The sequence below is a fragment of the Clupea harengus genome, chromosome 6, assembly GCF_900700415.2.
Source record: "Clupea harengus chromosome 6, Ch_v2.0.2, whole genome shotgun sequence".
Classification (NCBI taxonomy): domain Eukaryota; kingdom Metazoa; phylum Chordata; class Actinopteri; order Clupeiformes; family Clupeidae; genus Clupea; species Clupea harengus.
The window spans coordinates 29,414,862-29,427,043 of record NC_045157.1 but is presented as its reverse complement, the minus strand read 5'-3'; the positions used below and the strand labels follow the sequence as shown (position 1 = coordinate 29,427,043).

Genomic DNA, 12,182 nt, shown 5'->3' with positions numbered 1-12,182 from the left:
GAGCAGCTCAAGCTGCACTCCTCCACCATCCATCAGCAGCCTGGTGTCCCCCTGGCTGTTCGGCCTCCCAGTCGTGTCAGCACTTCACATATAACACCTTGCCAGCAAGCCCACTTTGCCCGACTGCTCTGTATGTATATATTCATTCAAATCACAAACGCTTATGCCTTATTTATGGGGCAGCACAGATGGCACCTTTGGCATCTGTGTGGGATGTTCGGTGGTAAATTGCTACAGCTTTGACATCGCCTGGGCTGCCTGTTTATGAAAATGAGGGTTGACACTCTCACCCCGCAGCCGGGCTAATGTTACAGCATGGATATGCAGCACTTCACCTTTTGTCATTCTACTTCAGTGTTTCAAATTAGTACAGTGTATCATTAGGGAATATTAGGCGCCTTACTGCATAATTTCCCCTACTCCTGTTTTCCAGAGGAAGGGTGCCCATGGCTTGTGAAGGTGTGTTAACAGTGGTTCATTCCCTTTAATATTTAGTTTTGATTTAGTGACCAACTATGGACTTTTAATATATGTACAGTCAACTGCAATTTAGAAAAGAATATTTGAAAGTCAAAACCTACCTGATGCTGAAATCATTGCAAACACGCACTATGTTGAAGCAGTAGGCTATTTCCCCCCTGTGCATTCCAATATATTTAAAAGGCTGATCAAAGGGGGTTCTGATTTGTTTTCTCTACTATGTAAATGTAATAGCCTATCTGCTCCCATCTCAGTCAGCCATATACCTACCTACCTTGTCTCCACAGCTTAGCCTACTTACTATGAAGAGAGCACACGCTCTTTCCACTAGCCAATTATTCAGTGATTGATTAGAGATCTCTTGAAACCCTTAGCTAGGTATAACAGGTATAACAAAGATCATTCAAAATTAGTATAAAATGAGTCAGTAAAAATAATAGCTCAGAAATGAAATGTTCAACACAATTGGTCAATGTGATGTAGCCTTTCCAAACAAATGTAATTAACCTTCTGACGTTATAATGCTATAGGCAGCCTAAGGCTTTCCAAAGGCTAATTCTGTTGTATGACTACAGCATAGGACTTTCTAAAACAATTAGCTGAGACCAAAATGTGCAAACGGCCTAGTAGGCTATGTGTGTTGCAACTGAATTTTACTAACTTATTAGACACCCGATGTGAAGTTATTGGTATAGTGAAATGTATAGATAGGCTACTTTTAAGTGCTGTTCTAAAACTCTGCGTGGGTCTACTGCCATCCTGTGACGAATTGGAGAGTTCCTACAGCCGGCCTTTACTACACTACTAAAACACCGTGACACCACAAGGATGTGTGAGTGTAAAATGTGAAAGAGTAAAATCAGTATCAGTAAGTATTTTCCTGTGTCCCGCATCATTTTTGTATTGTTTCAAGGCAATTCACCTGCAGAGACAACATTTCAACTGATATTTACATATTATCATGCGATGGTCTCGATTCGAACAATATGACACCCATACCACACGGGGCGCTATACAAAATGAATAGTATTCTCCAATCATTGCTAACTGTGATGTAGCTTAATCGATGGTAGCTCATGTAAAGGGAGCTAAAAGAATTTTGCAGGTGTTCGTGTTTTGATTTTTTGAACGCCATGTCTTACAACTACGTTGTCACAGCGCAGAAACCAACAGCAGTAAATGCCTGCATTACTGGTGAGTTAATGTCCTGAACTGAGTTGTGGATCTGGTTGGCATCGGTGGTCCTGAAGCCTGTCATCGGTCTGTACGCACACAGCTCCCGCGCTGAACTCAAGTCGCAAAGGCCTAGCTAGCTGTTGTCATTGTATCGCCTACATATCTAACGTTGATTGTTAGTTACGTATTGCTCTAATCTGTGTGGCCTCTTCAAGTTTTTATCTTTGCTTTTATTATATTATGACGCTGGTTTGCACGAGACAAAAAATACATGTTGATGTGTCAGCCTTGACAAACAGTGCTGCAATAGCTGGCTTGTCAATGTTAATACCGAGGATCGCTAGCTAGCTAGCTAAACATGCGATTATAGATTTGGGTCTACACCACTGACCCAGAAAGGTAGACTAACGTTAGTAAATAACAAGCTAATTAAATACCTAGCCAGCATCGTCTGTTTCCAGACACATTCATTTCACAGATACTTGGTAACGTTTGCTATCAAGAAATGTAGCTAATATCACATGTACTGACCCCTTTGATTTCAGAGTTGTTTTTGTGAGGTTTGTGACGCTGGTGAAGCAAATGCATACCACACATGTAGAGCTGCCAGCTAGTTAACTTAGCAAGTTTACGAGCTTCCAACTGATTGCCTTGTAGGTCCAAAACTAGCAGTTGTATAGCCTTAACATTTTTACGCCATCCGTGTAGTCCTGAGGTAAAAAATGGTTATAGGATAACTTACCTTAAAGCTTATAATAAACCACTGACACTTCTTGCTATTACCGTGAAAAATAACTCTAGTTCAAATAGTAGACACTGTTACGTTGGTTCAATTTTCAATTGCTTTCTTCCCTCTTTGTTTGGAACTTTGACAGTCAGTGCAATTGGAGCTGTAAAGCAAATTAAAAGAAGTAGGTCATTCTTACATTCTGTATAATATCTCAGGACATTTTGAAACTGAAGTGGTGTAATTATACCCCATCAGGCCACTTCACATCCTCGGAGGATCTGAACCTACTGATCGCTAAGAACACACGACTGGAGATCTATGTGGTCACTGCGGAGGGGCTTCGGCCCGTTAAAGAAGTGGGCATGTATGGCAAGATCGCGGTTATGGAGTTGTTCAGGCCAAAGGTCAGTCTTCTTATTCTATTCATCCTGCTGTTTGACTGTCTCCCCTTTAGCGAGTCTCTGTGCTACTGCTATGACACATTGCCTCTCCGATTCCAATGCAGATTTCTAGAATTTCCAGCCAAGTATCTGCGTAGGTGTCAGGGTGTGTTTGGAAATGGATTCTCTTCAATCTGTAAGTAGTGTTCTTCTCTGTCCTTCAGGGTGAGAGCAAGGATCTTCTCTTCATCCTCACGGCCAAATACAATGCATGCATCTTGGAGTACAAACAGAATGGAGAGAGCATTGACATCATCACTCGTGCTCATGGGAATGTTCAGGTACATTATTGAATACATGTGGAATGCACTTCGATGTCTGTCCTCAATTAAGATACAGAGTCTCTTGCCGTCACCATTATTTTCACATTCATTTTTGAGATTTACATAATGTGGTACTGAACTGTTCAAAACAACCTTGACCCAAACTAGCACAGTGAAAGTGTTGCATAAAGTTCATTTCAATAGCATTTATGCAAAAGTATGCAAAGTATTCATGCTCTGACATTGACTGAATGTTGTTGATGATGCCTTGTGTCTGACAGGACCGCATCGGCCGCCCCTCTGAGACCGGCATCATTGGCATAGTGGACCCTGAGTGCAGGATGATCGGGCTGCGGCTGTATGATGGCCTTTTCAAGGTGATCCCGCTGGACCGCGACAACCGCGAGCTCAAGGCCTTCAACATCCGCCTGGAGGAGCTGCAGGTCATTGATGTTCACTTCCTGTATGGCTGCCAGGCGCCCACCGTCTGCTTCATCTACCAGGTGTGTGTGTGTGTGTGTGTGTGTGTGTGTGTGTGTGTGTGTGTGTGTGTGTGTGTGTGTGTGTGTGTGTGTGTGTGTGTGTGTGTGTGAGATGCAGTGGCCCTGCAGGCTGCTCTTAAAGGGAACGGGGAGCCAGAAAACCGTTACTGCATGGTTATACATTTGGCTGTCTGCCAAAATGAGGTGGTGATGTCATAACCCAAAGAAAAAAACTGAATGTTCCGCGTGGTTTGCATTTACAGAATTGTGTTGTTCATGATGATCATGACGACATTGACGATTATGATGTATTTCAGGACTAGATGGAAATATTTCATTGTAGTGTGTAGTAGTCGGATGTGTTCTTGAGGATTCTTGCAATCTCACTAGGCCACATCTTTGTGTTTCTGTACATTTTTGTCAATGTTGACAGGATTTTTCCTGGATTGCAACTGTTTCTATCCCCAGCTCAAATGAAGGCAAAAAGCTGTTTCGGTTATAAATGTGAATTGATTTGTTGTCTACATCTTTCATAGTGCCCACAGGCAGTAGCTCCCCACACAGTATCACTGCTATTTCCACACTACATTGGGCATCTTTTCTGAGCCCTGGCACCAAACAGTGAACACTGTTTATCACATGTAAGCAGGACGGCTGTCTGGAAAGAATTAGTATCTGTGCTGCAGAGTGCACTGCAAACGGCTGCTTTGTAGCTGTGTACACTTTAAATGCACATTCTAAAATTTTTCTTATATTAGCATCCAGATATAGGCAAACACTATTAAAACCCCGCACAATTACATTAATATTCTCTGTTTCACAGGCTTAAACAATAGCAGGTGTTCCATTGTCTCCATAAACAGTTTTGTAAAGACCTTCTGAGAGTACACAGAATGTGGGGATGTTGCACAAAGCCTGTACTTCCTCTTGTATTCTTGACACTGAGGGGTAGACATGAGTGAGAACGTTTCTCCTTCATATTCTTTTTCTGTGCTTTTATGTGCCGCTTCAGGATCCACAAGGGCGCCATGTGAAGACCTACGAAGTGTCCCTGAGGGAGAAGGAGTTCAACAAGGGCCCCTGGAAGCAAGAGAATGTGGAGGCCGAGGCCTCGATGGTCATACCAGGTATAGAGTCAGAACAAAGAAGGACACAAAAGAAATATGAGCAAAAGATGTGGTTCATTTAATCTCTGTCCTTGAATGTTGAATATCTTGATCCAAGCTCAATGTATTATGTATGTGTATCTGCTTTGCAGTCCCAGAGCCATTTGGTGGTGCTATAATCATCGGTCAGGAGTCTATTACATATCACAATGGAGATAAATATTTGGCCATTGCTCCCCCCATCATCAAGGTTAGTACACTGTGTTTTAGGTGTGGTGGTAACTAGGGGTGAGCTGAGTGAAGTTTTAGAAACCGTGACCCTTTTATAGCAGAAGTGGTTTGGAGCTTCAAAGTTTTTGCCTACTGCAAGTGGCGTCATTCTGATGCTTTGCACACTTTGGTTTGAACAGGTTTTGCCTTGTGCCGAGTGTGTTCTGCTTCTTTTTCACTCGCCTCTTATAGATCTATTTGTTTCACGTTTCAAATCAGACCTATGTCTTGAGAACACCTCCAGCCCCAGTGGATTGCTGCTTTCAGTGCCTATTTGCTCCCAAAACATAAAATTGACAAATCATCCAGACAATAACAAAGCACATCATTAACACGAGCCCTACAATTGGACGGGGCTGGGCCAACGCGCTTCATTTTTGAGACGTGCTGGGGAGTACAGGAAGCTTCCTTTACCAAGATCACGTGATCGTGTGCTTTCAAATGAGGCAATGTGGTTTTTAATTGAGCCTCCAGAGCACTGCTTTCGAAGCAGTGTTGCTTCATTAATTCTAGATGCGTGTCGAGACTAGGTATCGAGCAACCCATCCCTAGCAATAACACTGTATATGTGTGCATGGAAGAGCTAGACACTGATGTGTGTTTATTAGAAAGTAACCAGTTCACCATCTGAACAAATACAGAATTGATGGGTCAGAATGATCCATGGTTTTTACAGCTAAAATGGTAGCCTTTCTCTGCGTATCTTTCTCATTCTCACTTCTACTGTAGGCCTGACTGGCTTTGAATGATTTAAAACCTATGATATAGCCAAATGTTTCTCATTGTGATTTCCCAATCTTTTCGCTGTGAAACCCAATTATTAAGCTAATGCATTATAGATCAGCCTCATGAAAGATGTATAAAATATGGCTTTGGAAGTGGTCTGTGCTCTGTGTTTCACTGGTTGGGCCATGATCTGTCTTGCCGTCAGCAAAGCACCATTGTGTGTCATAACCGCGTGGACCCCAACGGCTCGCGCTACCTGCTGGGGGACATGGAGGGCCGACTCTTCATGCTGCTGCTGGAGAAGGAGGAGCTGATGGACGGAGGGGTGGTGCTCAAGGACCTGCGTGTGGAACTACTTGGAGAGGTGTGTGTGTGTGTGTGTGTGTGTGTGTGTGTGTGTGTGTGTGTGTGTGTGTGTGTGGGATTTGAAATAGAAAGAAAAGGTAAAGGGAGGACTCAAGAAGAATGTATACGACGAGTATGCAGGTCTGGAGAATCGCATTCATGTGTGACAGCTTTTTTAAATACGTTGGTGTCAGACATCTTGTGTGCAACTCTGTGTTTTTGTGAGTAAGATAACAACATCTCACTAGAGAGCTCTCTGTCTGTGCAGCTCTGATCAGTGTGGGTGTGCGCACACACAAACACACACACACACACGGCTCTTCTGCGCTGTCTCAGGTCTGTGTACGCATCATCAACTGGCGATGTTTTGTACAAATGTTGTTTTTTTTCTGTCCCGCCTGCAGACCTCCATAGCTGAGTGTCTCACATACCTGGACAATGGAGTTGTCTTTGTGGGCTCCAGACTTGGAGACTCCCAGTTGGTCAAGGTCAGTGCCACCTGCTGTGCTCCTAATCCGGCCCAAAGCTGCTGTAAAACAGCACGGGAGATTTTGATGCATGGTAATATCCGGTTTCATAATGATAATGTGAAAGTAACATGATTTCTCTAACATCTATTTTCAAATGTGTTTCCAGCTAAATGTGGACAGTAATGACCAGGGATCCTATGTAGCGGTGATGGAGACTTTTACCAATCTGGGCCCTATTGTGGATATGTGTGTCGTGGATCTGGAGAGACAAGGGCAGGGCCAGGTAAGGACCCAAAAATGCTGTTTGCCATTTCAGTAAAAAGCTGTTTGTGGCCCTTTTTCAATTTGTAAATGTGTTTTGTTAAACAGAATTTCTGAGATGATGTTAAATAGAATTCGTCTAGAAAAGATTTCAGAAAAGCGATTCAGATGTCAGAAAAACGATATTTGCGGTTCTTCAGACACTGTACTGTGAGTGTGCTGGCAGGCAGGCCGAGCCCGTCTCCGTGTAAGTGCATAATACTCGGCTCTTCTCACAGCTCGTCACCTGTTCTGGCGCCTTCAAAGAAGGCTCCCTCAGGATCATTCGCAATGGCATTGGCATCCACGAGCACGCCAGCATCGACCTGCCAGGAATCAAAGGTGAGCCCGCTGTGCCCTGAGGAACTCCGCCGTCACTTCTGCTGCCGCCACTGAGGCCCTGCGGCACACTGGGGGTCTTTTTTGTTGGGTTTTTTTTTTTTTGGTTGGCAAAGCATTGACTCCAGTTTTGTTTCCGGACATGGCGTTTGTGCTCAGTCAGTAGGCTTCCCTCTCTGGGGAAATAAGGTAGGAGAGTTGCCGTCTCAGCTCCTGCTCCTGCACCTGCTATCCTAACAAGTCATCAGTTTCACTTGGGAGAGAGGAGTAGGGAATATTAGCTCTTCTCTTCTTTGGGGAATATTGCCTCTTCGCCTTTCTTTACCAGGGGGCCCTCGCTTGACTCGATAGGTAGCCGCTGCCCCTCACTAATGATTCCAGATCAGTGATCCTGAAGGAAGGGCATCAGACAGCAGTAGCCATTTACTGAAATGAGTCTGGGAACACAGTCTAATCAGGCAGGGCACCAAAATACCACAGGGGCCTGATGAATTGCCCTGATTACATTCCAGTCTGGGAGCCCCCTTTTTTAGGTGTTATTTAATCTCATCTGGTAGCTCTCTTATCCCTCCCTTCCCTCGCTTTCTTCCCTTCTCTCTGTAGGACTGTGGCCCCTGCGCTCCGACGCTGGCAGAGAGACTGATGACATGCTGGTGCTCTCCTTCGTGGGTCAGACCAGGTGAAGGTCACTTCCACATGTATCTCACCGGCTTTGTAATCAGTGTCCGAATTAGCATGCAGGAGAACGCTTGTGTGTTCCCCCGTGCAGTAAAACGGGTCCGTTGATGGTATTAGCTTTTGTTGTAGCTTTGCCTGAGTGAGGTCAGTCAGTCAGTCGATGGGATGTTGCTGTTGTTGTTGTTTGTTGTGTCTGAGTGAGGTGTCTGTCTCTCTCTCTCTATCAGAGTGCTCATGCTGAGTGGAGAGGAGGTGGAGGAGACGGAGCTCCCAGGGTTCGTGGACAACCAGCAGACCTTCTTCTGTGGGAACGTGGCCCATCAGCAGCTAATACAGGTGCGCGTCCACAGACAGCACTCTTACTGGGCACTGATCAATGCACACGCTACTGGCCTCAAGCCTTACTGAGCCTGGACGAGGTCCAAGCTACAGTTTCCCATAGCAACCGGGAGAATGGACACGGGTGTGATTTCAGCTCTGGTGTTTCCACTTTTTGGTTGCATCGTCCCTGGTTACCATAACCTGCCTTTTACAAGCCATGTGCAGTCTCTAGCACCATAGCTGGATGCACAACACGCCACTGGATACACTTCCTGGTTTTCACTTCTGTGTTTGTGGGTCAGCGTATGAACACAGGACTATTGACTTCAACAATGTTGCATCCCAAAATTGTGATAGTTATACCATGAACACAAATAAATTGGCTTAATAAGTTATGAGCAGCATAGTTAAAACCTATAAATTGTCCAGGCTTTTGTGAAACAACTACAGGTGGTGATTTATATGTGTCGGTGTTCAGGTACTCATGAAACGCAACCAATACAAACTTTTAATATGGTTCAACAGGCAGCGAAGGAAGGCTGTATATGCAGGCATGTCTGCTAAACTAGCATCAGAATGACGTAGTGTAAATGTAATGGTTTAAAGTTGTGACTTTTAATATGCTTATGCAGCATGTTTTACTTGGGGAAGAGGTGGTTGACACATCCAGCTACTCCCCCCCCCCCCCCCCCCAAGTGTCAGGCAGCAATTAGGCTCTTACACTGAATAACTCCAAATCTGTTAACAGCCAGACAACTTATACTAAAGTCGACAGCTCAACATATGCAGAATTTCAATGTAGTGCATTAATTAAGTTTCCAGGGGTTAGAAGATGGAAAAGGTGGACTGTTATTCTGCTGAGATATGCTGTAAAGGCAGGTGTGTGTGTGTGTGTGTCTGTGTGTGTCTGTGTGTGTGTGTCTGTGTGTGTGTGTGTGTGTGTGTGTGTGTGTGTGTGTGTCTGTGTCATCTTTTGTCCGTATCCTCATTTACAAATGCCAGTGCATGTTGTAATGATTGATCTTTTCATAGTTTTGGTAAATATCATTCATTTTAATGAAAGGCATTGCTTTATGTGCACCCTTTATATATTAACAGTTTATTTTTAGCCTAGGGACATGAACCATTAATATAACAAGGGCTGTCAAGCGATTAAAAATATATATATATATAGACTAATTAATCACAAATCATGTAATTAATCACACATCAATTTGCAGTGAGAAGCATTGTCTGATTTACCATTGACTTGAATTGACAAAGCAAACAAGCCTTGACATTGTGATGTTCCTCGCACATTAAACAACAGATATGTCAATTAACTCTATTTTAAGAACATATTCATTAATTATAATTCATTTATCAAAATTAACATCTTTGATAAGTAATATGGTCTTCACTTTACTTCACACCGATTCAGTTTGAAAATCTGAAGACTCAAAATACTTACTTATTCATAATAATACTTATTATTATTATTATTATTATTTAAAATGGCTATCAATTTCTGAAACAGTTGTTGGCCAAACAGTATATTATTTGTAAAAGATATTTAGAATACTAATGTTGCATCCTGGTGAGAGGTTTCCCCTCTAGCTCTGTGGGAAATGAAGGGTGTGAAGCACTGCATAATCATCGCAGTGTTTCAATAGGCCACTAGGGGGCAAGACTGTCTGCTACCCAGCTTCCTTATAAAAGCCTCATTTGCCCACAACAAAAAGAAAACTGTCAGCAAAACTGTACTCTATAAATGTTTCTTTCCTTTGCACATCAGACCTTAATGCATTTTTAAATATTTGAACTGAGAATCGATTGAGGCCTTTAAAGCAACATGACTAATTCATGACTGTTACTCATGCCCCCCCCCCCTCCCCCACACACATATACTGCTGAATGTGCAAGTTCAGAATGAGTGTGACATCTTGGACAGGGCACTATCATGCCTGTCCGTAGCTGATAGACCCTATTTAAGGTGTGTGATTTGTTTTTGACATGTTGTGGAATGTTTCATTGACCGACATGTTTCATGTGGCTGTTGTCTGTGTTGCCGGGCAGATTACGTCGGGCTCCGTGCGCTTGGTGACCCAGGAGAGCAAGTCTCTAGTGAGCGAGTGGAAGGAGCCCCAGGGCCGCAACATCAGCGTGGCGGCGTGCAACTCCACACAGGTGGTGCTGGCCGTGGGCAGAGTGCTGTACTACCTGCAGATCCTCACCGGGGAGCTCAAACAGATCAGGTACACTGAGTGACCACCCCAGCAACCACACACACACACACACACACACACACACACACACCTTTTCAAATACTCCCCTCCACACACACACACACACACACACACCTTTTCAAATACTCCCCTCCACACACACACACACACACAAAGACAAAGCGCACACTCTAGGGCTGTCAAATCTCCCTAAAAGTGAGTTTGATTGGACTTTCTTGTAAATATTTCCATGCATTTCAATAATGCCTGTCCGTATCAGTGAAATGGAACTTAATTGGCAGTTGCTGTCGGTGACGGCTTGACATGCAAGAATACCTCACTGTGCGTCTACAGTGCGTCTCTAGCTTCTGCGTGGACATAGAAAGAGAGAGTTGTTACTCATCCAGCTCCCATTTGCATTTTGCCCAAACAAAGCAGAAATGAACAGTCACACTACCAAGCACGCTGTAGTGTTGCCATATATAGCTATATTTTGTTTTTCTCCAACTTCTGAAAGGGAAATCATTTCACAGTCATTTTAGCTCATTTTAGCTTGAAAGGAATTGAAATAGTATAATTGAAGTGGCATCTGAGAACTCACAGCCCAGAGATGCGTATGCTCGCACACACACACACACACACACACACACACACACTTTCATGCACAGCGCTAGTCCACACACATGCCCACGCTGGCACACCGAGGAGGCTTCATGCTGAAATCAGACAAACGCACAGGTGCAGTCACACAGCAGGGCTACCTTGGCCAGAGCATCACCTCCTGGTGTAATGCAATGGTCTCCTCCCTCTCCCCACTTGCTGTGCAGCACCACAGAGATGGAGCACGAGGTGGCCTGCCTGGACATCACCCCTCTGGGGGAGAGCGGCGGCGAGTCGTCCCTGTGCGCCGTGGGGCTCTGGACCGACATCTCGGCCCGCGTGCTCAAGCTGCCCTGCTTCAGCCCACTGCACAAGGAGATGCTGGGGGGAGGTGAGGCACACAGAGCCAGCACCCAGATGTGTGTGTGTGTGTGTGTGTGTGTGTGTGTGTGTGTGTGTGTGTGTGTGTGTGTGTGTGTGTGTGTGTGTGTGTGTGTGTGTGTGTGTGTGTGTGTGTGTGTGTGTGTGTGTGTGTGTGTGTGTGTGTGTGTGTGTGGGGGGGGGGGCGGCACACAGAGCCAGCATCCAGATGTGTGTGTGTGGGGGTGGGGGGGGGGGGTGGGCACACAGAGCCAGCATCCAGATGGGTGGGGGTGGGGGTGGGGGTGGAGGGAGGGCAGGGGTGGAGGGAGGGCAGGGGGAAGGCGGGTGATTCTACAGAGGGTAATTATGGGATGACACTGTGAGGCGTGACAGTGGAGGTGGTAACAGGGTGTCCTGGTGGGATAAATGACTCGCACTCCTCTCTCTCTCTCTCTCTCTCTCTCTCTCTCTCTCTCTCTCTCTCTCTCTCTCTCCCCCTCCCTCCTTACCTGTCTTCAGAGATCATCCCTCGCTCCATTTTGATGACCACGTTTGAGGGAAGTCACTATCTGCTGTGTGCCCTTGGAGATGGAGCCCTCTTTTATTTCGGTCTGGACTTACAATCAGGTCAGTTTTACCTACCACTCCCTCAGACTGTATCCACTGTCCATAGTGTTTGGACTTACAATCAGTTCAGTTTAACCTACCACTTCCCCAGACTGTATCCACTGTCCATGGTGTTTGTCAATGTGTCAGGAATAATGTAGTTGCCCCATTAATTGTTAATTTGATTGCTATGTGTTACTGTGTTTGCTCTCAAAAAGTGCAGAAATACAAAATGTGCAGAAAAACGTACTGTGACAACAGAGGGAATAAATATAGAGAAACT

At 44.8% G+C, this 12,182-nt stretch overlaps 1 protein-coding gene across 1 annotated transcript in view; it reads left to right on the top strand.

The window, feature by feature from the left end:
* Window positions 1–1,509: 1,509 nt before the first annotated feature.
* Window positions 1,510–12,182, top strand: part of ddb1 (damage-specific DNA binding protein 1) — a 19,007-nt gene continuing 8,334 nt past the window's right edge. The window contains exons 1-15 of the mRNA XM_031569692.2: window positions 1,510–1,674; window positions 2,642–2,790; window positions 2,991–3,107; window positions 3,371–3,592; window positions 4,584–4,698; window positions 4,830–4,927; window positions 5,879–6,037; window positions 6,423–6,506; window positions 6,655–6,771; window positions 7,028–7,130; window positions 7,731–7,806; window positions 8,033–8,141; window positions 10,182–10,360; window positions 11,158–11,321; window positions 11,813–11,920. Of these exons, the coding sequence (XP_031425552.1) occupies window positions 1,614–1,674; window positions 2,642–2,790; window positions 2,991–3,107; window positions 3,371–3,592; window positions 4,584–4,698; window positions 4,830–4,927; window positions 5,879–6,037; window positions 6,423–6,506; window positions 6,655–6,771; window positions 7,028–7,130; window positions 7,731–7,806; window positions 8,033–8,141; window positions 10,182–10,360; window positions 11,158–11,321; window positions 11,813–11,920 (1,861 nt within the window). The 5' untranslated portion in view covers window positions 1,510–1,613. The remainder of the gene's footprint in view (window positions 1,675–2,641; window positions 2,791–2,990; window positions 3,108–3,370; window positions 3,593–4,583; window positions 4,699–4,829; window positions 4,928–5,878; window positions 6,038–6,422; window positions 6,507–6,654; window positions 6,772–7,027; window positions 7,131–7,730; window positions 7,807–8,032; window positions 8,142–10,181; window positions 10,361–11,157; window positions 11,322–11,812; window positions 11,921–12,182) is intronic.